At 35.8% G+C, this 24,388-nt stretch overlaps 1 protein-coding gene across 1 annotated transcript in view; it reads left to right on the forward strand.

Annotated features, from left to right (window-relative positions):
* The window catches only part of UBR1 (ubiquitin protein ligase E3 component n-recognin 1), a 147,486-nt gene that overhangs the window by 65,189 nt on the left and 57,909 nt on the right, over positions 1–24,388 (forward strand). The window contains exons 22-25 of the mRNA XM_044660018.1: positions 8,997–9,049; positions 19,617–19,719; positions 21,357–21,405; positions 23,096–23,250. Of these exons, the coding sequence (XP_044515953.1) occupies positions 8,997–9,049; positions 19,617–19,719; positions 21,357–21,405; positions 23,096–23,250 (360 nt within the window). The remainder of the gene's footprint in view (positions 1–8,996; positions 9,050–19,616; positions 19,720–21,356; positions 21,406–23,095; positions 23,251–24,388) is intronic.

Raw genomic sequence — 24,388 nt, forward strand, 5'->3', positions numbered from 1 at the left:
CAAAATGGAATGTAATGGGTAAATGTATAATTTATGTTATTGTTATTTAATTATGTTATTTGTTATATATTATAGGATTTATTAGTTCTGTGTAGAAATAATTATAGTAATAATACTTTTATAGGATTATAAAATTTATAGATATATACTTTTTTTTTTTTAATTTTAAACCCTTAACTTCTGTGTATTGACTTATAGGTGGAAGATTGGTAAGGGTAAGCAATGGGGGTCAAGTGACTTGCCCAGGGTCACAGAGCTGGGAAGTGTCTGATGCCGGATTTGAACCTAGGACCTCCTGTCTCTAGGCCTGGCTTTAGATATATACTTTTATAGGAAAAAGTTAAAAGAAACTAAATGATAAGTAAATGGTAAAATGTTTTAACTATTGATCAACATCCTCCTCAGGGGGGATATAGTAGATGTATGATATATTAGAATGTATATTAGATGTATATATTGTACATATAAGGTAAATATTAGATCTATATTAATTGTGTTTATAACATTCTTATTTATTTTTAGAGGTATATAAATGTATATAGAAGGTTTTTGTTTAATTTTTTGTGTATATTGTAATTGTAATGTATATTTGAATTAATATCTTTAGGTTCTTATTTCTTTCAAGTATAATAAGAATAGGTTTTATTTATGTATAGCATGAATTTTGTGATTTTAATTTCTGTAACTGTAAATATTTGGAATTTTATATTATTTGAGACTTGTATGTTGCAAGAATTGTTTTGCTTTTTACTTTCTCTCTGTACTTCTCCTCGTATATAATATAGAGTATATAAGATAGTTTTATTTGAAAGATCCATTGGGGAGACAGGTAGCCCCAATGGATCTCCAGGGCAATATGTTAAGATTTTTTTTTTATTAATTTCTACTTTTTATATTTAAGAGGAAAAGGAATAATACGTTTTTTCAGTAGGAGACCCTCTGCTGTGCAGGTTGGCAGTTGGTGACCCCCTGCTGTGCAAACTGTCAGGTGGTGACAGTTAGAAGGGTATGGCTGAGTGTGGTTTATAAGTTGCAGACCATTGGAAAGGGCTTTTGGTCTCTGGCTCTCCTGGGAAGAGGGTGTGTAGTATTATGAGGAAAACCAGGGGTGTTAACTTAAATATTATTTGTGGGCTCTGTGGGGTGGATAGGAGACAGGAAGGGACAATGGGTAAGACTTTACAAGCCAGGGAACCAGGTTTAACTATAAAGGGAATGACCGTTGACAGAAATGGTAGTTAAGCCTGATTAACTGTCGCCCAGCCCCACCCAGCCTGGAATAACTTCAGAATATTAAGTTCACACAATGAGGACTTTAAAGTACTAGAAAACTCACAGGGAAACAGTTTAATTATAATATGAGAGGATAGGAAAGGGGGTTAGATGAAGCTATGACTAACTACCCAGGACTGGAGTCAAAGGGGTAAGTTCCTTAGCCAACCTGGCTTCTGACAGGTTTTGACAGCTTGGTTAAGGACCTGAGGAAGGGGGCTTGAATTTGGGGTCTCACAACGTTCCAGAGATGTTTTCAGGATACCAGGAACCAACTCTTCCACAGCTGATGATCCAGAGTAACCAGGTAGGGAGAGATGTCTGCAAACTGTCCACCAGATTACAGGCCACTTTCCTACTCGGAGTTGACTTGCAGGATTGATGTCTTCTGCCTTTTCAACCTTCACCACTCTCCAAGGTCCCAGGGAATCGGGGTACAACTCCACTTCCTCTGAGGTCTCCCAGGGTCAGTTACAGCTTGTCCCAACCACCATGGAGTCCATCCCAGAGAGAGAGGACCACTTCCTGTTTCCCCATTCCATTTGGAATTCTCAAGCCCTTCCTGTTAGGTCTCCTAAATAATAACTAAGTAATCCTCACAGCAGTAGCTAGCACTCTCTCTCCTTAGAGACAAAAAAAAAAAAAAAAAAAAAAAAAAAAAAAAAAAAGTAAGGCCTTAATAATCTTATTGATTATCAATTAACTTGGGAAAATAAGGTAGGTAGAGAGTGGGTATATCTTATCAGTTAGAGAGAGTAGTGAGAGTAGGTGAGAGCTTCGAACTAGCAGAAGATACTGCCCTCTAAGACAGATAGAATTATGGTTTTCTAGAAAATTTTAGTTAGGATTGGGATCTTGGGTATAGTTACCAGCTATTGTAAGATTATTTTCTCTTTTCTATTTCCTATCCATATTTCGTTTAATACACTGCATGCTGGCTTTTGACCAAACTCCTGCTCCACAAAATTTAATCCTTAACACTTACTTAATGTTAAATCGTATGTGTGTAAGTTTTTAGTTGATTAATTTAGAAATTGCTGATAGATAGACAAAGTTTGATTCACTCTTTATAATCGCCCATTTGATTCTTTGGGAGACTAGTCTCTCCAGTGAATCATTTAACATAAGCAGCTTATAGCTCTAAAGATCTTCTGGCTAATGGTGCATACAACATTGCACTTTCTAAGAGGAAACTACAATAGTTAGAGATGAGTTGGAAATAAAAAAAGAGAGAGAGCAAAACCAATGTTTGCCAGGTGCATTAACAAAAAACCAATTAGGTGGTAGTTCCCTTTGGCATAAGAGTTTACATTCAGAATAAATGCGTTTAACCCTCTTCAGTTCAATCATTTACATCCCAAAGTTCATTTTCGATCTTCTGATGCAGTGGAATTTTCTTTATGGCACATTCTCCGAACAGTTCATTTTCTTGATTCAAGGGGTTAGCAATCCTCATTTCCTGAATTTTTTTTCTAAAAAAAAATTTAAGTCTTGGATTTTACAAGAATTATACAATACCCCCTTAAGGAGGGTGTTGACCAGCACCCAGATCAGCTCAGGATGCATGGTTGCATTATGGGGTATATGAGTTGAGTGTTAGAAGAAAAACAAAAAAAAGGAAGGAAGGAAGGAAGGAAGGAAGGAAGGAAGGAAGGAAGGAAGGAAGGAAGGAAGGAAGGAAGGAAGGAGAAGGAAGGAAAAGAAAAGAAAAGAAAAGAAAAAGAAATAGAAGAAAAATTAAACTTTGGAAGGAAAAAAATCCAAATCCAAATATCAAAATCTATGTATATAAAAACTTCTGAGTAAAAAAGAATAAATCCAAAACAAGTTCTTAAATCAGGGTCCAATTAAAATGATTTCTGTCTCACAAGTCTGTAGAACAAATGCAGGAATATTGAACTTAACTACTGGCTGCCAGGACTATAGAAAGTTATCATATTATAAGAGAGAGAAAAAAAAGACAGGATTTTGATGTAAAAGGGAAGTATCATTCCTTGGTCTGATTTTACCTTTACTCTCAGGGATAGGGGATCAAAAAATGGCAGCCAAACTTAGATACTTGTTGAAATGTGGCATGTGGAAGACCTGCGTCTGACATATCAGATAGCCACTACACCAAACTTCAAACAAGTCATCTGTCTTGGCACAGATCTCAATAATGCCACAAGAATTGTTGGTCTCCTTAACCTTGTACTTCTTTGCACTGTACAATGGCTATTTTTGTGATACCTTTTCCTGGAATTAGACACAATTATTAATCATAGTCCCATAATATTTAACAATGAACAGCAGGTTTCCATAGTCTAAATCTTTTGAGTATATATTGACATTAGAGCAAGTGGATATTTTAAACTTCTATTGCAAAACAACAAAAAAAGATTAAGATTGATTAATTGTACTTTAAGTACAAGAAATAAGAAAGGGAAAAAAGTAAAATTTTCTTATTGCAAATGAAAATGAAAACAATAATAAAAATTCAGGAATTAAATGTCTTTCCAAAACAGTTTCCACTTGTCTATAGACTGTTATCTCAAATGCATGTGAACAGGATACAGTCAATAAGTGTCGAAAGAGGGTACTCTCTTTACACGTGAGTAATGAATCAAAGAGTTCTCTTCTCAAATTTTGATAGCTGTTGGAGTACTTAACAGTACTTGAAACAGACCTTCCCAGGCAGTATGAGTTGCTCCTGTGTGCTGGAAGTTCTTTATGTACACCTTGTCTCCGCAGTTTAGGTCATGAAGTGAAAAGTCTATAGATCCTGCTTGTGCTACAGCTCTGGATTCATGGAGTTATTGCAATTTTATCTGCAAGAACTGTATATAGGAAGTAATAGAAACGTTCCCCCCAGTAGTAATGTATATGCAGGAGAAAAAGGCTTAGCTTACATAGTCCAAAAAGCAATCTCAAATGGTGAGATGTGTGCATCTCCCCTGGGCCTGCTTTGAAGATAAAATAGAGCCAGAGGGAGAGCTCTAGGCTATTTTAAATGCGTCTCTGTGCACAGTTATCCAATCATGGTCTTAATTTCTCTGTTCATTCCTTCAACTTTGCCTGAGCTTTTTGGATGATATGGTACATGGAATTTATCCCCAGGAGTTACCCCCAAACAGGAATAAATTTGGGAAAGAACTGAATCGGTAAAATGAGTTCCACTGTCTGAATCAATTTTTGCAGGCAGACCAGAACAAGGAATTATCTCTTTTAAGAGTACCTTTTCAATAAAAGCTGCTGTGGCTCAGGCGGTAGGAAATGCTTCTGCCCATCTTGTTAGTTGATCTACTATCATTTGACAAAATTTGGAATGTCCAGCCTTTGGCATTATAACAAAACCAATTTGCAGATGTTCAAAAGGTGCGTAACCAGAGGATGCCCACCAAAAGCTTTGCCACAAAAGGTTTGTTGGTAATATGCTTGGCTGGTGGGACAGGCTGCACACACTTTCGAGGCTATAGTAGTTATACCAGGGGCTATCCATACTCTTTTAACAGAGTCTGCAATGCCCAAATAACTATTTTTGTGCACGGATTGACGTATTTGGTGATAAAAGCTTCTAGGGAGCAGGGTTTTTAATTCAGATGACACCCATACCCCATTGATCTGTTTTGCTTTGAATTTCTGTTTCCATTTTCCCACTTCCTTTACTTTATAGGAAAGGGATAAATCTGATTTATTACTTGTTGCCAATGTTAAAATTAATTCAGGCCCTTCTAAGGCATCAAGTTTTGCAGCAGTAGCTGCTTGGTGATTCCCTTTAGAGACAGGGTCAGTTCCACCTGTATGAGCAGAGCAATGAACTATGCCTAGGGCATTGGGGAGTTGGAGAGCAGAAACAACTTCATTAATTATTTCTGCATTTGCTATACATTTTCCAGCTGATAATAAAAATCCCCTTTGAAGCCATAACATACCTACTACATGATAAATTCCAAATGCATACCTGGAATCCATATTAATTGTTGCTTTTTTGTTTTTGGCAATTATATAGGCTTGTTTTAGAGGTATAAGTTCTGCACCTTGAGTACTTATATATTTAAGGGCAGTGAAACTGACCACAGAGTGACAAATTCTGTGCCTACAGCTGCTCCAGTGTAACATATGCCATCCCTCATTTTTTATTTTTTTTTTATAAAAACCCTTACCTTCTGACTTGGAATCAATACTGTGTATTGGTTCCAAAGCAGAAAAGTGGTAAGGACTACGCAATGGGGGTTAAGTGACTTGCCCAGGGTCACACAACTAGGAAGTGTCTGAGGCCAGATTTGAACCTAGGACCTCCCATCTCTAGGCCTGCTTCTTAATCCACTGAGCTACCTAGCTGCCCCCTGCCATCCCTCATGAAAGAAGAACCATCAGTGAATAAGACCATATTTGGTTTGTCTAAAGGAATGTCTAGGCGATTACCTCTAGGCTTTTCAGCAATGGACACTAACATTTCACAATTGTGTATTGGTTCTCCTGAAATTGGTAAATCTGGAAGCAAAGTGGCAGGGTTAAGACTTGTACAGTGTTTTAAAGAAATATTCTTATTGCCAAGCAAGGCTACTTAGTATCTTGCAAGTCTTTGGTCAGAAAATGCTTGTGTTTTATGACTTAGCAGCAATGCTGCAACTTCATATGGGCACATTATTGTTAGTGGACATCCCAATACTAAATCAGCAGCTTTAGTTACTAATAAAGCTGTGGCAGCTATGCCTCTAAGATATGGTGGTGCTGCTGAAGCTGCTGGATCCAGCTATGTTCAATAATAAGCAACTGGATGCTGAACCGGTCCCAAAGTTTGGGTTAAAACACCTGAAGCCACCCCTCTCTGTTTGCATACCTACAAAGTAAATTGCTTTTTGTAATCTGGAATGCCTAGAGCAAGGGAAGACAGGATAGACTTTTAATTTTGAAAGAGCTGACAGTTGTTCTGCCTCTAATTTAAGTGGTTCAGAGACTGAATTTTTTGTTAGTGCTATAAGGGGTTTAGTGACTTCCCTATAGCAAGGAATCCATTGTCTACAAAATCCTGTTGCTCCTAAAATTGCTCTCAACTGTTTCTTAGTGGAGCAAGGGCTCAATTTTGAATATCTTCAATGTGCTTAGGAGAAATATAACGGGCATCAGCAGTTACAATCAACCCTAAATATTCCATGTTATGTAGCTACCACTGAATCTTTGCCTTTTAGACCTTGTGGCCTTTCTCATATACTTCTAAAAGGAGATGTTTAGTATCTTCTTGGCATGTTGTGGCATTTGTTGAGGCCAAGAACAAATGATCCATGTATTGAATTAAATGGTTATTTTAAAATTAAATATTATCTAAATCTTGACTCATAATTTGTGAGAACAATGTAGGATTGTCCACGAACCCTTGTGGAGGCAGATGCCAGGCCTTCTAGGAACCTTTCCAGGTGAAGGCTAAGATATAGTCCTGGAATTCTCATGAATTGGTATTGAGAAGAATTCTGAACACAAGTCTACTACAGTAAAGCATGTAGCTGTGCTAGGAATAGAGAAGATAATTGTGGCTGTGCTTGGAATGACAGGATATCTTTTTATGACATGATTATTTACAGCCCTTCAATCTTGTATAAATCGATATATGTATTTTCCATCTGGGCCTAATTTTGGCTTTTTAACAGATAAAATAGGTGTATTATATTGAGATTTGTAGTAATTATTATTCCTTGCTCAATTAACAAATTTATTACTGTGATAATTCCCTCAATTGCTTTTTTCATAGAGGATACTGAGGAATGGAAGGAGATGGGCCACCTTTTTTAATTTGTACAAGTACACCTGATTTAAGTAGGCCTACATCGGATGAAGATGTGGCCCAAAGAGATTCAGGTATATCAGCTCGTATTTCAAAGGTGGGAGGCTCCTGCACCTCCTGAATGTTTGAGAGAAGTACAGTGAGCAAATTTAAAGATTCCTCAGGCAATTCTAGTGTTATAGTGCCATCTTGAGCACATGTTACTGTGGCTCTAAGTTTACATAATAGGTCTCTCCCTAGCACATTTATAGGGGAAGCAGGCATTAAGAGAAAAAAAAATGTTCTACTTATAAGGGTCCCACAGATACCATTCAAGGGGAATGTTTATAGCTCAAGTCAAAATAACTTTTAGTAGCATTTACTTACAAAGAGGTGGAAAAACTGAAAGTAGAGAAATGTAAGAAGAGGATAGAGAAAATGTTTAGCCTGTCACACTAAATGTTGTTCCAGTGTCTGGCTCAGCCCTGGCAGAGCTCATTAACTCTCAGCCAGAAGACCTGGTGGTGTCTTATTCAAGGGTTCCACCTACACAGCCTCCTCCAGGAAAGGAAGGCCTCTCCAGAACTTATCTCTCCAGAAGCCAGCAAAGGAAGCCCAGCTATTCACTCACCCAAGACAAAGTCCAAAGGAGAAGACTCAGGAGCAGTCCTTCAAGAAGCAGTCCAAGAACCAAAAAGGTCCAAGTCGAAGATCCAGTCCAAAACCACCTCTAAAAGCCAAGTCACCAGCCAAAGTTCTCCTGACAGAAAGTTCAGGACTTTTTATAATCCTTTCTCTGTGTCTCTTCCTGTCACTTCCTCCACTTTACTAGAACCAACTGCAGTGTTTCAATTTGCTTAATACTGGCCAGGGAGTGATCTGTGGCCTCTGGAGTTGTCATTCACTTTAGTAAGTGACTTGGGAACTCCCTTACTTAGTTTTAAGTAGGGTGTTTAAGCTTTTGATTGATCAATTTAAAAATTGCTGATTGATAGACAAAGTTTGATTCCCTCTTTACACAAGAATGATTTTTTCTGGTAAATTATAAAAACTCATTAAAATATGAATGGCTCAGTTTTGTGTATAAATCAGGACTTCCTCAAATCTTTTACTTATGTAAGAGATTTTTTTTTTTTAGGAGCATAAATTTCAAGGTTTTGTTAGAGACATAGATACCCAGATTTTATTTTTATCACTTAAAGAAATAAAATTGAGTTTTCTTATTATAAACAGCATCTTGTAAAATAGCATCCACAGAGATAATACTTTGAAACTTATATTCAACAAATTATAGTTTAAGAATATTAGAAAGAAATTTGTGAATTGTTATACTAACCTGTATACATTTGAAAATCTACATGTGTATACAGTTTGGTATGGATCATAAGTTAAATTTTACATTTTATAACCTTACTTTATAGGAATTAGCACAATATAGCATGTATTTGTTTACTACTATTGGTGATGATTATGTCAGATGGAGTCAATAAGGTGAATCTAAACATATCTTTAAAATATTTTTTCCAGAAACGTGGATAAAAATATTTCCAACTTTATATTGCAGAAACTATGAGTGCTGTATTCAGACAGAATAATAAGAATATGTAGTAATATGAACTTTAAAAATAAATTATATATACATACATATATATAATGAAATCCACTTTATTCATTTATTAGTCCTCAGACTTTGAAACAAATTCTTATTCTTGATCAGCAGATAGTAATTGATAAAAAAAAGTCATACAAAGCCAACCTTATTTAGAAGTTTGATAACATTGCTGTCTGAAAGTAATGAGGTAGTTTAGAGTTTATTTGGTAAAATTTAACTCCTTTTTATTGTACTGCAGATTGATTTTTTTTGTTATAATTTACCCAGCAATATAGTTGCCTGACATGGCTGTTGTGAAGATTTATCTCATGTGAATAACAAAAAAAGAATGACAGTGTATAAAATCAAATAATCAAAATATATCTTTCACAGGAAAACAATGAAACTGGCTTAGAGAAAGTCATCCACAAAGTGGCCATATTTAAGTAAGTGCAAGTGCCTAGTCTTTAAAGTTATTTCAATAGCATGATCATTATTTATGTACTTTGTTATAAAAAAGTAAGATAATTTATTGTGGGTCTCTAAGGCAATTTGGCTGTGAGGAAGGATAAAGGGGATATAAGTGATTATAAGATGATTGGGGAAGGAATGAAAGTAAGGAAGGTATATAGGAGATAAGGGAAATGAGGTATGTAGGAGAGGGCAGCTCAAACAGGTTTATTCACAGAGGCTAGAGACTGAGGATATTGGGGAAATAGGCTAGACCCTTCAAGCAAAGAAGGTACCCCTATGATGTAAAGGAGTTTAGGCCAGTCAGAAATGTTTAGGTTTGGGTGGAGGATTTTCTCTTGTTAATTTCTAAAGTCCCTCAGGGAGGAGTCGAAAGGGCTCCTCCCTGCCAGTCAAAATAATGCCTGCAGGAAGTCTCGGGTAGATCCTCCCAAGATGGATGCCCACAGTTCCCCTCAAGAAATAAAAGAAAATGATTCCTTCTCTCTTTAGCCCTTGCCTTAATCTTCAATAGTGATTCACCAGAGGCTTTCTGAGTAAATAACAAGGGGATTTATTAATCTCAGGTTAATCAGAGAGAAAGAGGTTCAGGGTTTTCTAACTGCTGCTAGGGAGAGGGGTGATGGTGGAGGATGGATTACAGAGAGGTTTAGACTGAGAGAGCCTGCTTTCCCAGTTAGGAAAATTTGACTGCCTTTTAAGTAAAGTCTTTATCAGATCACTAAAACTAGGGGTAACTTATTTGAGGATACTCTGCTTGTCTATAGAAAATAAACCCACAATGTCCAATCACCAAGCCCTCCTTTCCACCCAGGGCCCAAAGGAATTTAGGGTTAGGGGAGGGATGTAGATGGAGAGGATCAGGGAGAGGTCCAGAGAAATGAGATAGATCTAAATTTCCCAAAACAAAATAAGCACAGGCTAAGGCCGAAGCAATTAGGCCAAAGCCAAGCCAAAAGGCCAAAGCCAACAGGCTAAGCCAAAGCAAAAGCCTCCAGCCACAGTGAAAGCCAGAAGGCAAAAGTCTCGTCAGTTGGAACTTCACCTCTATTTATAGCTTCAAGTTCTGACTTTCTGAGATTCTAAGACTTCTAACTGACTTCTTGTGACCGTTAGAAATTACAGTAAGTGCAAGGGCCTAGTCTTTAAAGTTATTTTAATAGCATGATCATTATTTACGTACTTTGAATGTGTTTCTTATAAGTAACATATTAGAGTATTTTGGTTTTTAATCCACTCTGCTATCCTATTTCCATTTATGAATGAATTATTCCCATTTACATTTAAAGTTATGATAAATAATTGTGTTTTCCTCTTACTTTTTTTCCTCTGTTTGCCCTTCTTTCAGCCATTCCCTGTTCACAAATGTTTTACTTCCAACTACCACCTCCCCCAGTTTTTTCTCCTTTTTGTCTGTCTCTTTCCCTACCTCATTCCCCTTTCCCTCCTACTTTCCTTGTAGGTAAGGTAGGTTTCTATAGTTTTTTAAGTGTGGATGTTATTCCTATGAGAGAAAAGCTTAAGCATTGCCCACCACACACCCCTATTTTCTCCATTGTATTGACTGTTAGGCATGTCTTTATGTGAGATAATTTACCTCCTTCTGTTTTTCCTTTTCTCTTCTTCCCTTATGCTGCTCTTTCTAGTCCCTTCTTGGTTTTTTGTTTTTTTTTTTTATCAACTCATCATATTCTGCTTCCTTCTTCCTATGTATTCTCCTTCTTACTGCCCTAATAGTGATAAACTTCTCATGTATCTTAAATACTGTAAGTACCTCATGAGACAAGTATCACATATATTTCTTAGGTATCTTAGTTATGGGATTCCCAGATATGAATGTACTCAATTCAAATTTATTGAAACCCTCAAGGTTTCACTTTTGTTTACCTTTTTATGTTTCTCTTAAATACTGAATTTGGGCATTGAATTTTCTTTTCAGCTCTGGTTTTTTGGCCAGTAATATGTAGAAGTCCTTTATTTCATTAAATATCACTTTTCCCCCTCCCCCCTGGAGAGTTATACTCAGTTTTGCTGAATGTATGATTTTTGGTTATAAGCCTAGATCCTTTGCCTTTCAGAATATCATATTTCGTGCCTTCCAGGTCTTTAATGCAGAAATTGCCAGGTCTTGTGTAATACTGACTGGCTCTCCAATATTTGAATCTCGTTTCCTTCTGACCACTTACAGTACTTTTTCTTTCATCTGGGAGTTTTTGAATTTTCTATAAAAGTTTTGTAATGTTTCTTTTTAGGAAGTGATCGGTAAATTCTTTTAGTTTCTATTTTCCCATTCTTGAAAGATATCAGGGTAGTTTTCCCTGATGATTTCTTGTAATATGGTACCAGGCCCCTTTTCCTGATCATTGTCTTCAAGTTTTCCAATGATTCTTAGATACTTTCTCCTAGATCTGTTTTCCAGGTCAATTGTATTTCCAGTGAGATATTTCAGATTTTCTATTATTTCATTCTTTTGATTTTTTAATATTATTTCCTAATGTCCTGTCTTTAGCTTCCATTTGCTCAATTCTCATTTTTTGGAAGTTATTTTCTTCCTTGAGCGTTTGTGTTTCCTTTTTTTTGTTTGGCCCATTCAGGTCTTTCGGAAGTTGTTTTCTTTGTTGTTTTTTGGGGGGGCCCTCCATTTCCATTTGTTCCATTTTAGTGGTTAGAAAATTATTTTCTTTAATGGCTTTTTTGGCTTTAATTTCCATTTGATCCATTCAAATTTCCAGATCGTTGAATCTATTTTTTTATTATTTAATTTTTAAACTTTTCAAATTCTTCCAAGAGATCTTTTTGGTCCTGATATCCTGTCTCACTTTCCTTTGAGGCCTCACATATTTCCTTTTTTGCCATTGTTGCCCTCTCCTGAATTTATATTTTGATCTTCCTTGTCACTAAAGCAATTTTCTAAGTTTAGGTTTTTTCCCTTTGTCTTTTACTCATTTTTCTAGTTATACCCCTCTCCCCACTTTGTTACCTTGTTTATCTGTTGAGATTCTACTCTGCTCCTGGATTGGAAGGAACATTGTTCCATGCTTGCAGTATAGCCTTTTCTGGTGCTCGGGATAGGTCCATCTGTCTTTGGGTCCCTCATTGTGCACATTCAGGGTGTAGATAAGCTACTTTATTGTGGGGAGGTTTGCAGCAGTTTTTTCTGTCTGGAATCTGTTCCCCTGCTTTTGGTTTCCCTCTTCTCTCTTACTTTGGACTATTCCCTACTCAGCCCTTTTATTACCTTAGGCCATGTGGAAGAAGGTAGAGCTTGAGTTTGGCTGCTCCTCCATTCTGCTATCCTTTTAACTCAGGCCATATGATTGTTCTTAGGGCTGCTCCCACTCTACCTTTTTGTTACCTTAGGCCACTGGAAAGCTATCCTCTTCCTCTGCTAGCTTTGTTGCCTCAGGCCATGCCTACGATTTTTCTAGGTTCTAGTTTCCCCATCTCTGACCTCTGCAGGACTAGTCTTGAGCCACTACTCATTTGCTGTTTCATTGCCCAAGAAGGCTTTGTGTGTTTTGCAGGCTCCCCTCACGTAGCACTCATTGGGCTACTCCCCCATCTTATCTAAGTGAGATGTGTCCTTCCTGCTTTCCTTTGTTTTAAAGAGCTTTATTTTCTATTTTTGTTCCATTTGTTCCATTTGTTTAGAGCAGTGGTTCCTAAACTTTTTTGGCTTACCACCCTCTTTCCAGAAAAAATATTGCTTAGCCCCCTGGAAATTAATTTTTTTTAATTTTATAGCAATTAATAGGAAAGATAAATGCACCTGTGGCCATCACCACTCCCCTGGATCGCTGCAGCACCCACCAGGGGACAGTAGCGCCCACTTTGGGAATTACTGGTTTAGAGGGTTTTGGCAAGCTAAGAATTCCTTATTCCACCATCTTTACTTCCAGCATGCATCTTTCCTATTTATATACTTTGTACAAGCTAAAAAAAATGCTTATCTGAACTTTTAGAATTGTAGTTCTCTGAAATATTTATTTCCAAGCACACAGACAAGAATTTAAAAGATTATTCAACATTATTAGAAGCCTAGGGACCATTTTATTTAAAAAAAAAAGATCTTACTACAAAATTTTTGAGAAAGGTATTTTTTTACTTATCTCTATTAAGATCACAGCAAAGCCAAATGATGTTAAGTCTTAAACACAGAACACAATGATTCTGTAGTTATAATTTACTATGTAGTGGGAGCCTAGTATTTCTCCATTATAGCATGGTTCCTTTGAGTTTAAAACCATTTTCATGTTCAAAAACTTTCTTTTCAAATGTAAATACTCCCTGAGGCAAGATATATTTTTAGTTAATTATGCTTTGTGGCAGTATTGGCAAACCTTTTAGAGACTGTGTACTCAAACTGCACTTTCAAGGTGCCTATGAGCCTCCCACATTACCCCAGAGAGTAAAAGGAGGAAGTGCTCACATGGGGCCACTGGGCAGAGAGGGTAGGTCACACAAAAAAAATGTCCTCAGGCACAGTGGAGAGGAGGAACATAGCTGTCCCCTCCAGCATGCCAGGGCACATGTGCCATGTCTTTGCCAACACAGCTTTAAGGCATCCAAAGGCAAGAGGCAAGGCTGATGGAGATTGTTAGTTATTTAATAAATGTACACTATTAGAGAGATCTTTAATGGGATGAAGGTTGGGGTAGGGGGCCTATATCCAGCAAGTCTTAATAGACAAGTTGCTTGCCAACTAAGAACAAGAATAGGTTCTTTTGAGATGACAACATAAAGGCATCCAAGGAAACTATAGTGCTTGGACTTCAGAAAGTTAGAATGACAAAAAGAAGGGATATTTGTAGGGTTACTGGAAAGGATTCTTAGAAAAAATGGCCAATTTCATTTGATTCTGACTGATTCTTCTTGGAAGTGATAAGAGTGAAATCTTATAAGTATTCCTTACATATGGCCTGTAGGTCCAGCCTGATGATCCATATTTCCAAATAATTTTAGTTCCAATTGTAGGGCTCTTATTGTATAATGAAAAATAATTTCAGGGAGTTTAAAAATAGAATCTAATCTGCAAACACCTAAGGGTAACTGAACAACACAAACTGATATTTAGAAATAAATAGCGATATTATAATTGTGGTACACTTCTCTAGCATTTCCATTGTTTCTTTTTTTTAAAACCTGGTTAACCCAATAAATATTATTTTGCTTAGCTCTTGGCGAAAGAAAAATATCTTTTGTGAATTAAAAAAATTCCTTCCCTGGCTTATTTGAAATGGGCACTGCCATTACAATGAATTTACTCTGATTTATTTCTATAAAGAGTTTATAATAGAAACTTTAGGAAACTGCAAATTAAGTTATTCTTGAAGTATTTTTTTGAGAAGAGTGTATGGGTTTGCAGGTTAGTTAGGAGATGGGAGATGGATGAAAATCTGTCATATTGCCTAACTGTGAGCTCTTTTCTGAGTCCCTGTGTGTGTGTGTGTGTGTGTGTGTGTGTGTGTGTGTGTGTGATTCATGTGAGGCCTTTCTGAGATTCAACTTCCAAAACAAGATTTCTGTAAGCATACGTCATATTTACCTAGATATTGCCATCTTCCCTTCAAAGGCTCTTAGTTCTAAATGTCTTCTTCGTCTGTGGACATTTTTCTATAAGTAGGGTTCAGTTCTGTTCAGTTATTATTAGAGGGTACATAAGCAGAAGAATGTTGAGAAATCATGCTGAAGTTTTTTCAGGAATGAAGTCTGAAAATCTGAACACTCAGGAGCAACTAGAAATTTACTGTATATCAAGATTTTGTAATGCTAGTGGAAAAAGCAAAATTCGGCAGTTTTTAGCTATGTATATATGTGTATATCACACATATATAAGCTTGACCAGCTAATAGACTAAAACAATAATTGTCTTTTGAAAAAAGTTTATATTTTATCTCCACTATTTTTTCTCATAAAGTCCCTATGATTTGATCTGTGCTTTCCTAGGTACTTGGGAAGGAATGGAGAGTAGCTGCTTCTCTTTTCACTTTCTTCCTTCTCACAGTCTTTCTTTATCCTGTGGCTGGAAACCTTGCTGAGGACAGGGAATGTAATTTATATATACAGAGCTTATTTCCAGCCTCTAACAACATAGCATAGAGTATAGAGAGCCTGATTTGGAGTGGACAGACCTGAGATCAATTCCCAACATTGACATATCCTGGTTGTGTGATCCCAACAAGTCATTTAACTTCTCAGTAGTCCTAACCATTTCTCTTAAGATAATAACTTTCAGCAAAATTGCTTCTTATTTTCATTTTTAGAGGGAGTTTCTTTTTTAAGTGCTATCTATATCAGTGACATCCCAGACCCAGTCCCAGTCCCATCCTATTCAACAACAGAATATTATCATATGGAGATAGTCATGAAAATAGTGCTAATCAGTCATATCAGTCAGGTCTAACTATTCATAACCTCATTTGGAGTTTTTTTGGCATACTGGAAAGGTTTGCCATTTCCTTCAGCTCATTTTACAGATGAGGAAACTGAGGCAAACAGAATTAAGTGACTTGCCCAGGGTCATATAGCCAGAAAGTGTCTGAGACCAAATTTTAATTCAGGGCTTCCTGACTCCAGACCTAGCATTTGATCCACTGTGTTACTTAGCTGTTCTCATGAAAATAGTTTTTAAAAAAGTTCAGGTAACAAGAGCTAAAACTAGCACAATGGCTTTGAAAATAGAGAAAAAGAACTGATAGAAGCAGTGTTGTAGAGGTAGAAATACATTTTTTTCAGCTGATTATGAGAATGAGAAAATGAAAATATTAGGAACAGTGGTGGTACCCTCAATAGTAAAAAAGAAATTTAGAAGATGGATGGGTTTGAAACTGTCATAACTTTGGAAACCATTGATATTGAACTCAAGGAATGTCTGATCAACAAATTGGAGGGTAGGAAGTTGAGTTCATCCCATATTTCCAGCAACAGACAATTTTCAACTTAGCTTCAACAATAACTATATGATCCTCTTCACTAAGTAAGGCCCATTAGAGCTACTGAAAAGCCAGGGAAGAGTTCTCACTACCAAGATCCTTGGCCTGATCAAATGTTTTAGCATTAGAAATGAATAACATTTTATCAATAGAAATGACATTTAAGAAAATATGTGGCCATCTGCTTTGCCATTGTACACTAAGGAATTGAATCCTTCCATTTGACATGCTGTATAACAAGCTTATTATATGTATTAACAGAGGCAATAGGTGTTTTTGGACCTGGAGTCAGAAAAACCTGAATTAAAACCAGCCTCAGACATTTGTTAATTGTATGTAACCTTCAAAGAGTCACTAAACTTCTGTCTCTATCTGTAAAATGAGGATAACAATAGTACCTGGCTCTTAGGGTTATTAAGAAGATAAAATGATATAAAGTCCTTTGCAAGTCTTGAAGTACTACATAAATGTTTTTATTGTCATCATCATCAATTTTCCTCTGTTAGAATATGGCCTTTTAAAAATTATTCAGTAATATTCCCCCCCCAGTTACCAGTTATTATTATTCATTTTCTTAAATTTTAGTTCCAAATCTTTCCCTCCCACCCTCCAACCCCCTGCCCGAGATGGTAAGCAATTTAAATAGATTATACATATATTATCACATAATAGAATGTTTGCTGCTTACTTTTCTATTGGTACTTGTTGTACTTGGCATAGTCTCAGTGCTTAGTGAATACTTTCTCATTCTTTCATGTATTCAGTACTTCACTCCTTTTGCCACTAGCCTACAATGCCTTTTTAACTTCTAGCCGCCTTTCTCCATCTCTTTCTGGTATCAATCAAGGGCAGTTATAATTTAATTGCAAGTTGGGCATGAGAAACAGTACAGTAGCTGCATAGGCAAAATTCTACTCCGACAGAAATCAACAGCATATCCATCTAGTATCCCTCAGATCATCAGAAGATGGGCAGTGTGCTTGGGAAGTAGTCATTAAACCATCTCTTCTCAGTTTTGGTGGGACAGAATAAGTTCTACTGGATGAATAGGTATAGATGGGTTATAAGTCTGCATTGCAGATCTCATTACATTATCTCCCAACTCATATCTCTTTTTAACTTTCCCTTTTTTGGTTTAGGGCATCACTACTTCTTTAGTCATGCAGAGTCACTAGGGTCATAAGTAATAATTCACTTTCAGTAAAGCCAATATCCGGTTAGTTGCCAGATCCTTTTGTTTCTACTTTAATATCTCTTAAATCTGGCCCTTCCTTTCTACTCACATTGTTACTGCTCACCTGAATTATTCCAAGTGGCCGCCTAATTGTTCTGTCCCTTCACCAGAATCCATCTTCCATACAAGTGAAAGCTGCTATAGTAATTTTCCAAAAATGATTTTTCTAAGGTTTTAAATATGTCATTCTTCTCTTCAGTTTTACTCCAGTGGTTCTTTGTTGTCTCTAAGAACAAATCTTTTTCTTTGTTTTTTTCATCTTTTAAAAATTTCTTTTACGTATTGTTTTATAGCATAGTTTTTAGTGTGTTTGTAACATATAATTCATAAGTTGATAAATTTACATATATTAGGCGTATTTGCTTAAAATTTTTTGGTTTTGAGGTGCATGAATCAAAAAGGTTTGGAGACCACTAGTCTTAACAATAGGCATTCAAACTTCATCCACTTCATTTACCTTGTTTAGATTGTTAGGATGAACTTTTAAGTAGTTGCAGATCTTTCTTAGGTGTCTTTGTAGTGTTCTTGGCTTTGATGCAATCATCATAATATCATCTTCAAAGAGAACCATTTGGAGGACATCATCATCTTTAGGGAACTTTTCTTCCATTTGTTCTTTACATTTTACTCTGGGCATCCAGAACAATGACATATTTTTTCTTTTAGAGAAATAATTTATTATTAAGTTTTGTTTTTATTTTTACTTCTGTTTAAGTGAATCTGTATTTTCTTTAGTATGAGAACTCCCTCCAACAGTGCAGATTATAACCCATCCAAAACTTCCCATCCTGTGCAGTCCCTATCCATGTCCACTTCTCAGTCAACTTTAGGGTTTGCCCCAGGGTATTAAAGATATTTCTCTCATTCTTTTTGACATTCTAGGGAAACCAGTATTACATTTTGGTTATAAATTATTTATTCTTCACTTTTACAAGATGGCCAGCCCATCTCTTTTCCACTCAACATATGTAGTGAGAATGCCAAAATTTTTTCCTTCAATTGAATTTCTATTCATTGGTTCCTAGACAGATATTTGACTTTTAGAGTAGCAGTAGATGTTTTGTAGGGGTAGGTCCTTAGCCTGTGGTTTCAGTGGTATAGGGTGCTCAGGAGAGACCTGACAGAATTGCCTTCTCTATGACATACAGTTTTAGAATCTCCCTAGAATAGTAGAGTCAACTCAAATGCATAGGGATCCCTGTGGTAGCATATTGACATTATTTATATTTTGTTGTCTTTTTATTTATTGTTACATATTTATTTCCCAATTACTTTTCAAACAGATTCTGAGCATTTGATACCACTGTGAAGTTAAGCCATTTGCCTAAGTCATATACTCAGTAGTTAATCCAAAAATTATATGATCCTTAGCACTCTTTGCCTTCTTTTCCGTAATTCTGTCTATATCAGTGTAGAAGCAGAAGAGGACCACAGAGGACTGAGGGACATTTTGAATTTTTCTTTATTTCCTGGGTTATGTTCAGAGAATTCATCATCAAATATCCATCTTACTCATAAGGCCCCTTTATGGAGGGAGATGCTCAGAAAGCAGACCTAGTCTTTTACTCTGAATATATTGAAAGCCTTTCCAGCATTTGGTAGCATCTGCTCTAGCTTGTTCTCCTCTGGTATAGCCTTTGTAAGCCCAGGATCATAATTCTTTAGTAAAGCATTAGCATGAGACTTTGTGAAGAATCTTTTCTCTTAAAAAACATTTGAGCAAAATTGTCTGATGTCAGTTATAGCATGCTTAACATTTTACATGTAGGGTACTATTGTTTAACAGAATGTGTTTTTTTTTAATTAATTTAAATTTTTTCCCCAATTAACAGACAACTCATTTTTCCCATCCCCTGTTTCCCCATTGGAAAAAGAAAAAAGAAAAACAAAACTCTTGTATTGGCACATTCAAGCAAAACAAATTCCTATATTGCCTACATCCAAAAAATATGTATCTAAATCCACACCCTGAGTTCATCAACCCAGTTCATTGCATCTCTGGAATCATGCTTGGTCATTGCATTTATCATAGTTCATAAGTCTTTCAAATCATTTGTCTTTATAATATTGTGTCATTATTGTATAAATTGTTCTAGTTCTGATCACATCATTCTATATCAGTTTATACAAGTCTTACCAGATTTCTCTGAAACTGTTGATTTCAGCATAATGGTATTTACTACTTTCATATTCTATGCATAATTCCCTATGGCTTTCTATTGTAATAGAAATTTTTTTCCATCAGATAAACTAAATGGATATGATTAGAGGGTTTTAAATTACATTTTGTAGTTTGTGTTACTTTTCCAGTTTTTATTTTGTCAGAGTAAGGCTCATAAACATAAAAGTTGATGTACTTATTTTAAATCTGTTTAGGAAACCGGGTGTATCAGGCCATGGAGTTTATGAGCTGAGGGAGGAATGCATGAAAGAATTTAATATGTTCTTTTATCACTACTCCAAAACACAACACAGCAAGGTAAGAAATAACACCTAAAGGACAAGGCAGGAGACATTACTACTTTCTCTTTTCTTCCTAAAGAAAATTAAATAATAAAAAGGGGCCCCAATTTGGAAGAGGAGTAGGAAACACCCAAACATATTTGAAAAACAATTTAACATATTTCCCAAATGAATATTGAGGTCGTTGTTTGATTGTGTTTTCATTTATAATTTTTTAATTGTGAATTTAAAAAATCATGGCCTGTCATCTCAGATCACATTCTCAGACTTCAAGACAATCTGTCTATTTAAAAAACAACACTCCTCAAAGCCATATCTTTGGACAATTTTTTAAATAAGCCTATTTGTATACATTAGTCTAGAAAGATGGATCCTAAAAATCAATGAGCTAGAATTCTTTTGAATACTATTAGCATTCAGTTCTTCTAGTTCTTTCCTGAATTTATAAGTTCAACAGACAAACCTGGAATGTTTTATGCTTTTTTGTGCCAAGAACAGATTCTTTGAGTTTTTGTTGTTGTTGTTATTCCATGCAAAGTTCTAGTAATGGAAGAAAATTGAATGGATATCAATAATAATTTTAGTAACTTTCATAGTCATTAAATGGTACCAGTTGCAAAATGTTTTCTGCAAGATGATTTTTTTTTGCATTCCTAAAAAGGAAAATTGTAAAGTCAGCTTAATAAAACAGATTCCATTTGTCTAAATTTCCTATTGTAGTCAAATTATGAAAGTTTAAGAACCTGTAATCTAGACTTTTAAAAAAATACCTTTTTATTATATCTTTTAATTTTACATTATCTAAATGTATCTGTTTTCCCCACTCCATCCCCTAAAAGAGTTGACCTGAAAGCCAACTTTTACCAGAATTTTTTTTAAAAGAAAAAGAGAAAGGGGAGGGTGAAAAAGTCAGCAACACTGGTTAATACTTGGAAAAGTCTGACAGTAGACAGTGTTCCATTCCCAAAGACTGTAGTGCCATTAAACCTCCCCTACCTTACTAATTAAAATGGAAATCATATCTTTTCAATGACTTTAAATACTTAAAGGGTGATACTATACCAAGGATGATATGGTCAGAGATATTCAAGTCTCCTACTCTTTTGCCTGTTGTGAGATGGGAACTTAACACCAACCTAGGACTGAAGTCTGTAGTGGGGGGGCACTTCACCTTCTATTCTTCTCTTCCTGCCCATACCCCTGTCCCTCTTCAACTAGAATAAGACTTCTCAGAGCAAATAATAAAAAAAAACTGTAAGAATGCTTTTCTAAACCACTTCTTTGACTTTTGAGGTTAACACAAACCTAATGATTGTTAAGTTATTTTGATAGAAAACAGTAGTGGTTGTCAAAATGCCTGTGGCCAATTAAGGTCTTTCACCTGAATTACGAGTTGGCCTTTTACATCAATGTTTATGTTATATCATTTAAATTTATATTTTTGTTTCTTTTAAGAAATAATTTGGTATTTTATCCAGAGCAGCATCTAGAACTATACTTAGAGCTTCAAGGTTCTACTCCCTCATTTTATAAATGTGGGAAATGATGCTGAGAAATTAAAAAATCAAAACTGCCCTAATATTTCTCATGCCTGTTTAAAATTAATTCTTTGTAGTTAGTATAATGTAATTAGAGATCAATTTTCTTTCACAGGCTGAACATATGCAGAAGAAAAGGAAAAAGCAAGAAAACAAGGATGAAGGTAAGAAATGAGATAGTAAATTGAGCCAGCTTTTGTGAGACAGCACAATAAAAATCCTTTTTAAAAAGTTTGAGGATAGAATATTTTGGGCAGCCCATAGGAAAAGGAAAATAAATTTTTGCTGATTATTCACCTCTTAAGTTTTGGATCACATCATTAGGGAAGGGAACAAAGAAAGTTCATTTTGTGTGATCAAAGCAATGGCTTCTCTCTCCCTTTTTTTCCTTTCAGAATTTTATTTAGAGCTTAAATGCTTCATCACGCACCCTCTGGAGGCATGGTTTGTCATTGCTTTGATCAGAATTTTCAAGTCCTTCAAAGTTGTTTTCTTTATAGTGTTGTTGTCTTTGGATATTGTTCTCCTAATCTTGTTTACTTCATTCTGTATTAGTTCATACTCCCCAGGTTCTATAAAATCATTTCTTTTGTCATTTATTATGTTATTTTCTATTATATCTGTATGCCACAGTTTATTCAAACATCTGTCAACCTCTCCTAATGTTTTCTTTTTTCTTGAAATACAGTATACATTCTTTACCATAGTAGTCAAGGATTCTGATAATTCTCTGATCATTTTTCCTTGACCTGTTTTATGGGCTAGTTGTTTTTAATAGCAGTTTTGTTACATTCTCTTGTATCTTGCTTTTTTCCTACTTTTTCTTGCTGTGATGGAATCATTTGATTTCTGTTTGGTCCCTCCTAATTTTCAGAGAGTTTGTTATTTAGGTAAAAGTTACCACTTTCTATTCAAAATTATTCTCTTTCCAATTCTTTCATCCAGAGCTCTTTTTTCTTTTTAAAAAATCACTTGTTTTATTTCTTCTAGAAATGTAGAAAGTGCATTTTTTTTATCCTTTGAGTCTTTTTTTTAGGGTTGTTACAAAATTATTATTTCTTTTTTCAGGTTTCCAGATTTATAATAACTTAATGCTGGTTCTCTCAGTTTTTAGTTCCTGAATTAGGGATTTGTGCCAGGGGTCTGGTTTTTACCCACAGCTGTGTTTTTCAGGGGGATAGTTACTTCTTTTTAATTCTGCCTGTGCACTGACCTCTAATTTGTAAAATTAAGTTTCCTAGGATCTTTGACCTAAGGAGCACTGAATCTTCAAGGTCCTTTCTGTGGAGCCTGAGAACAGAGTGTTAGAGCCTGGGGTTTCCTATTTGAGCCCCATGTTTTTCATGGCTTTTAAGGTTCTTGCTGTGAGTTTTTAGCCACTTTGGAGATCTGTAAGAGGAGCTCTCCGTTCTAGTTGCATCCAGATGTTTTAAATTTTGAACTTTTAAACTGTATGCATCTCCAGCCAGTCTCTAGTCACATATCTTCTTTGCCTAAAATGGCTCTGATTTTGCTAGGCCTACTTTCTTATTGTCCATGGGCTTCTCTATGATGTTTTGTATGTTTCTGAGGTGAAAGATGTAACTTACTGGATTTCTTGACTTTTTCTGATACAGTTTTTAGGTTTTTGCTAGAGTAGGTATATGGAAGTCATTCAGCCTTCATTCAGGCAGCTTAAAGGAGGTGTGTATTTTCTAAGGCATGATTTCTTTTCTTGACACTGGCTTTCTCTAATTTTTATATAATAAAAACCTACTTTTGTTCCATCATGTCCTTATATTTATATATCATGTAATGAAATAAAAAGAGTTGTTACTATAGAAATTTACATGTATATGGACTTCTCTCCACCAGCACTACCACCACCTCCACCTCCTGAATTCAGCCCTGCTTTCAGCAAGGTGGTTAATATTCTCAACTGTGATATCATGATATACATTCTCACAACAATACTGCGTAGGGCAGTGGAACTGGATAGTCACTTATGGACTGAAGCTATGGTCCAAATGGTATGTATAATGACAATGCTGTCTCTGTATGTAGTCATAAGAAAAGTCCTCAAGGCCAGCTGTCTGCTTTTCAGATAAGACTGAACTTAAATGATTCTTCGGCTGGGTACCTAAGCTATTCTTAAAGACCGCTAGAGGAGATTTTATAGCTTCCCTTAGTAACACAGTCTCATGTTAACAATTTCTACCTAATAACCTTTATTTAGCACCCCATTACTATGGTATAAGTCAGTGATGGGCAAACTTTTTAAAGAGGGGGCCAAAGGAAAGGAAATGCTCATCCGTCAGTCTGTTTCTAAGGCAACTCTTTTGAAGTTTCACTGTATTGTATCCTACTCATTGTATTAGTCAGATTAGGAATAATGTGGCGAAGCCAGACAGAACATTTCAGGGGGCTGCATCTGGCCTGCAGGCCATAGTTTGCCCATCACTGGTATAAGTAATAGTGATCTTTTGATCAAAAGACCTTTCCTATCCCAGACCTTTCCTTACTAGCTGTATGTGACTATGGAAAAGATATACTCCCTCACTGAACTTCATTATCCTCATCCATAAAATTGGTGGAATAATATTTGTACCAACTGTTACATAGGACTATGAGGAAAATGTTTTGTAATTCTTAAAGCACTATCTAAACGTGAATTGTCTTTATTTCTGTTGTACAAAGTGCTTTTATTTTTTTCCAAGTGTTTCTGCTTATCTTCAGAGACATGAATTAGTGCATTTCTGATTTCTTTAAATCCTTCTTTCATTTAAAAATTTTCATAGACTTTTTTTTTTTTAACATTTTTAAACCCTTAATTTCTGTGTGTTGGCTCCTTGGTGGAAGAGTGGTAAGGGTGGGCAATGGGGGTCAGGTGACTTGCCCAGGGTCACACAGCTGGGAAGTGTCTGAGGCCGGCTTTGAACCTAGGACCTCCCGTCTCTAGGCCTGACTCTCAATTCACTGAGCTACCCAGCTGCCCCCTATCATAGACTTTTTAATCATCTGATTGTAACAAAAACATAAAGGTGAATAATCAAATAAGCATAAAAATAAGTAATAAAAATCTTACATAAAACCTTTCTCCTTTAACAATGTAGAACTAAACAGATGAGCAGAAAATAGACAACTGCCTTCTCTTAATCTCTTTCTAAA

The sequence above is a fragment of the Gracilinanus agilis genome, chromosome 2 (assembly GCF_016433145.1).
Source record: "Gracilinanus agilis isolate LMUSP501 chromosome 2, AgileGrace, whole genome shotgun sequence".
NCBI lineage: Eukaryota > Metazoa > Chordata > Mammalia > Didelphimorphia > Didelphidae > Gracilinanus > Gracilinanus agilis.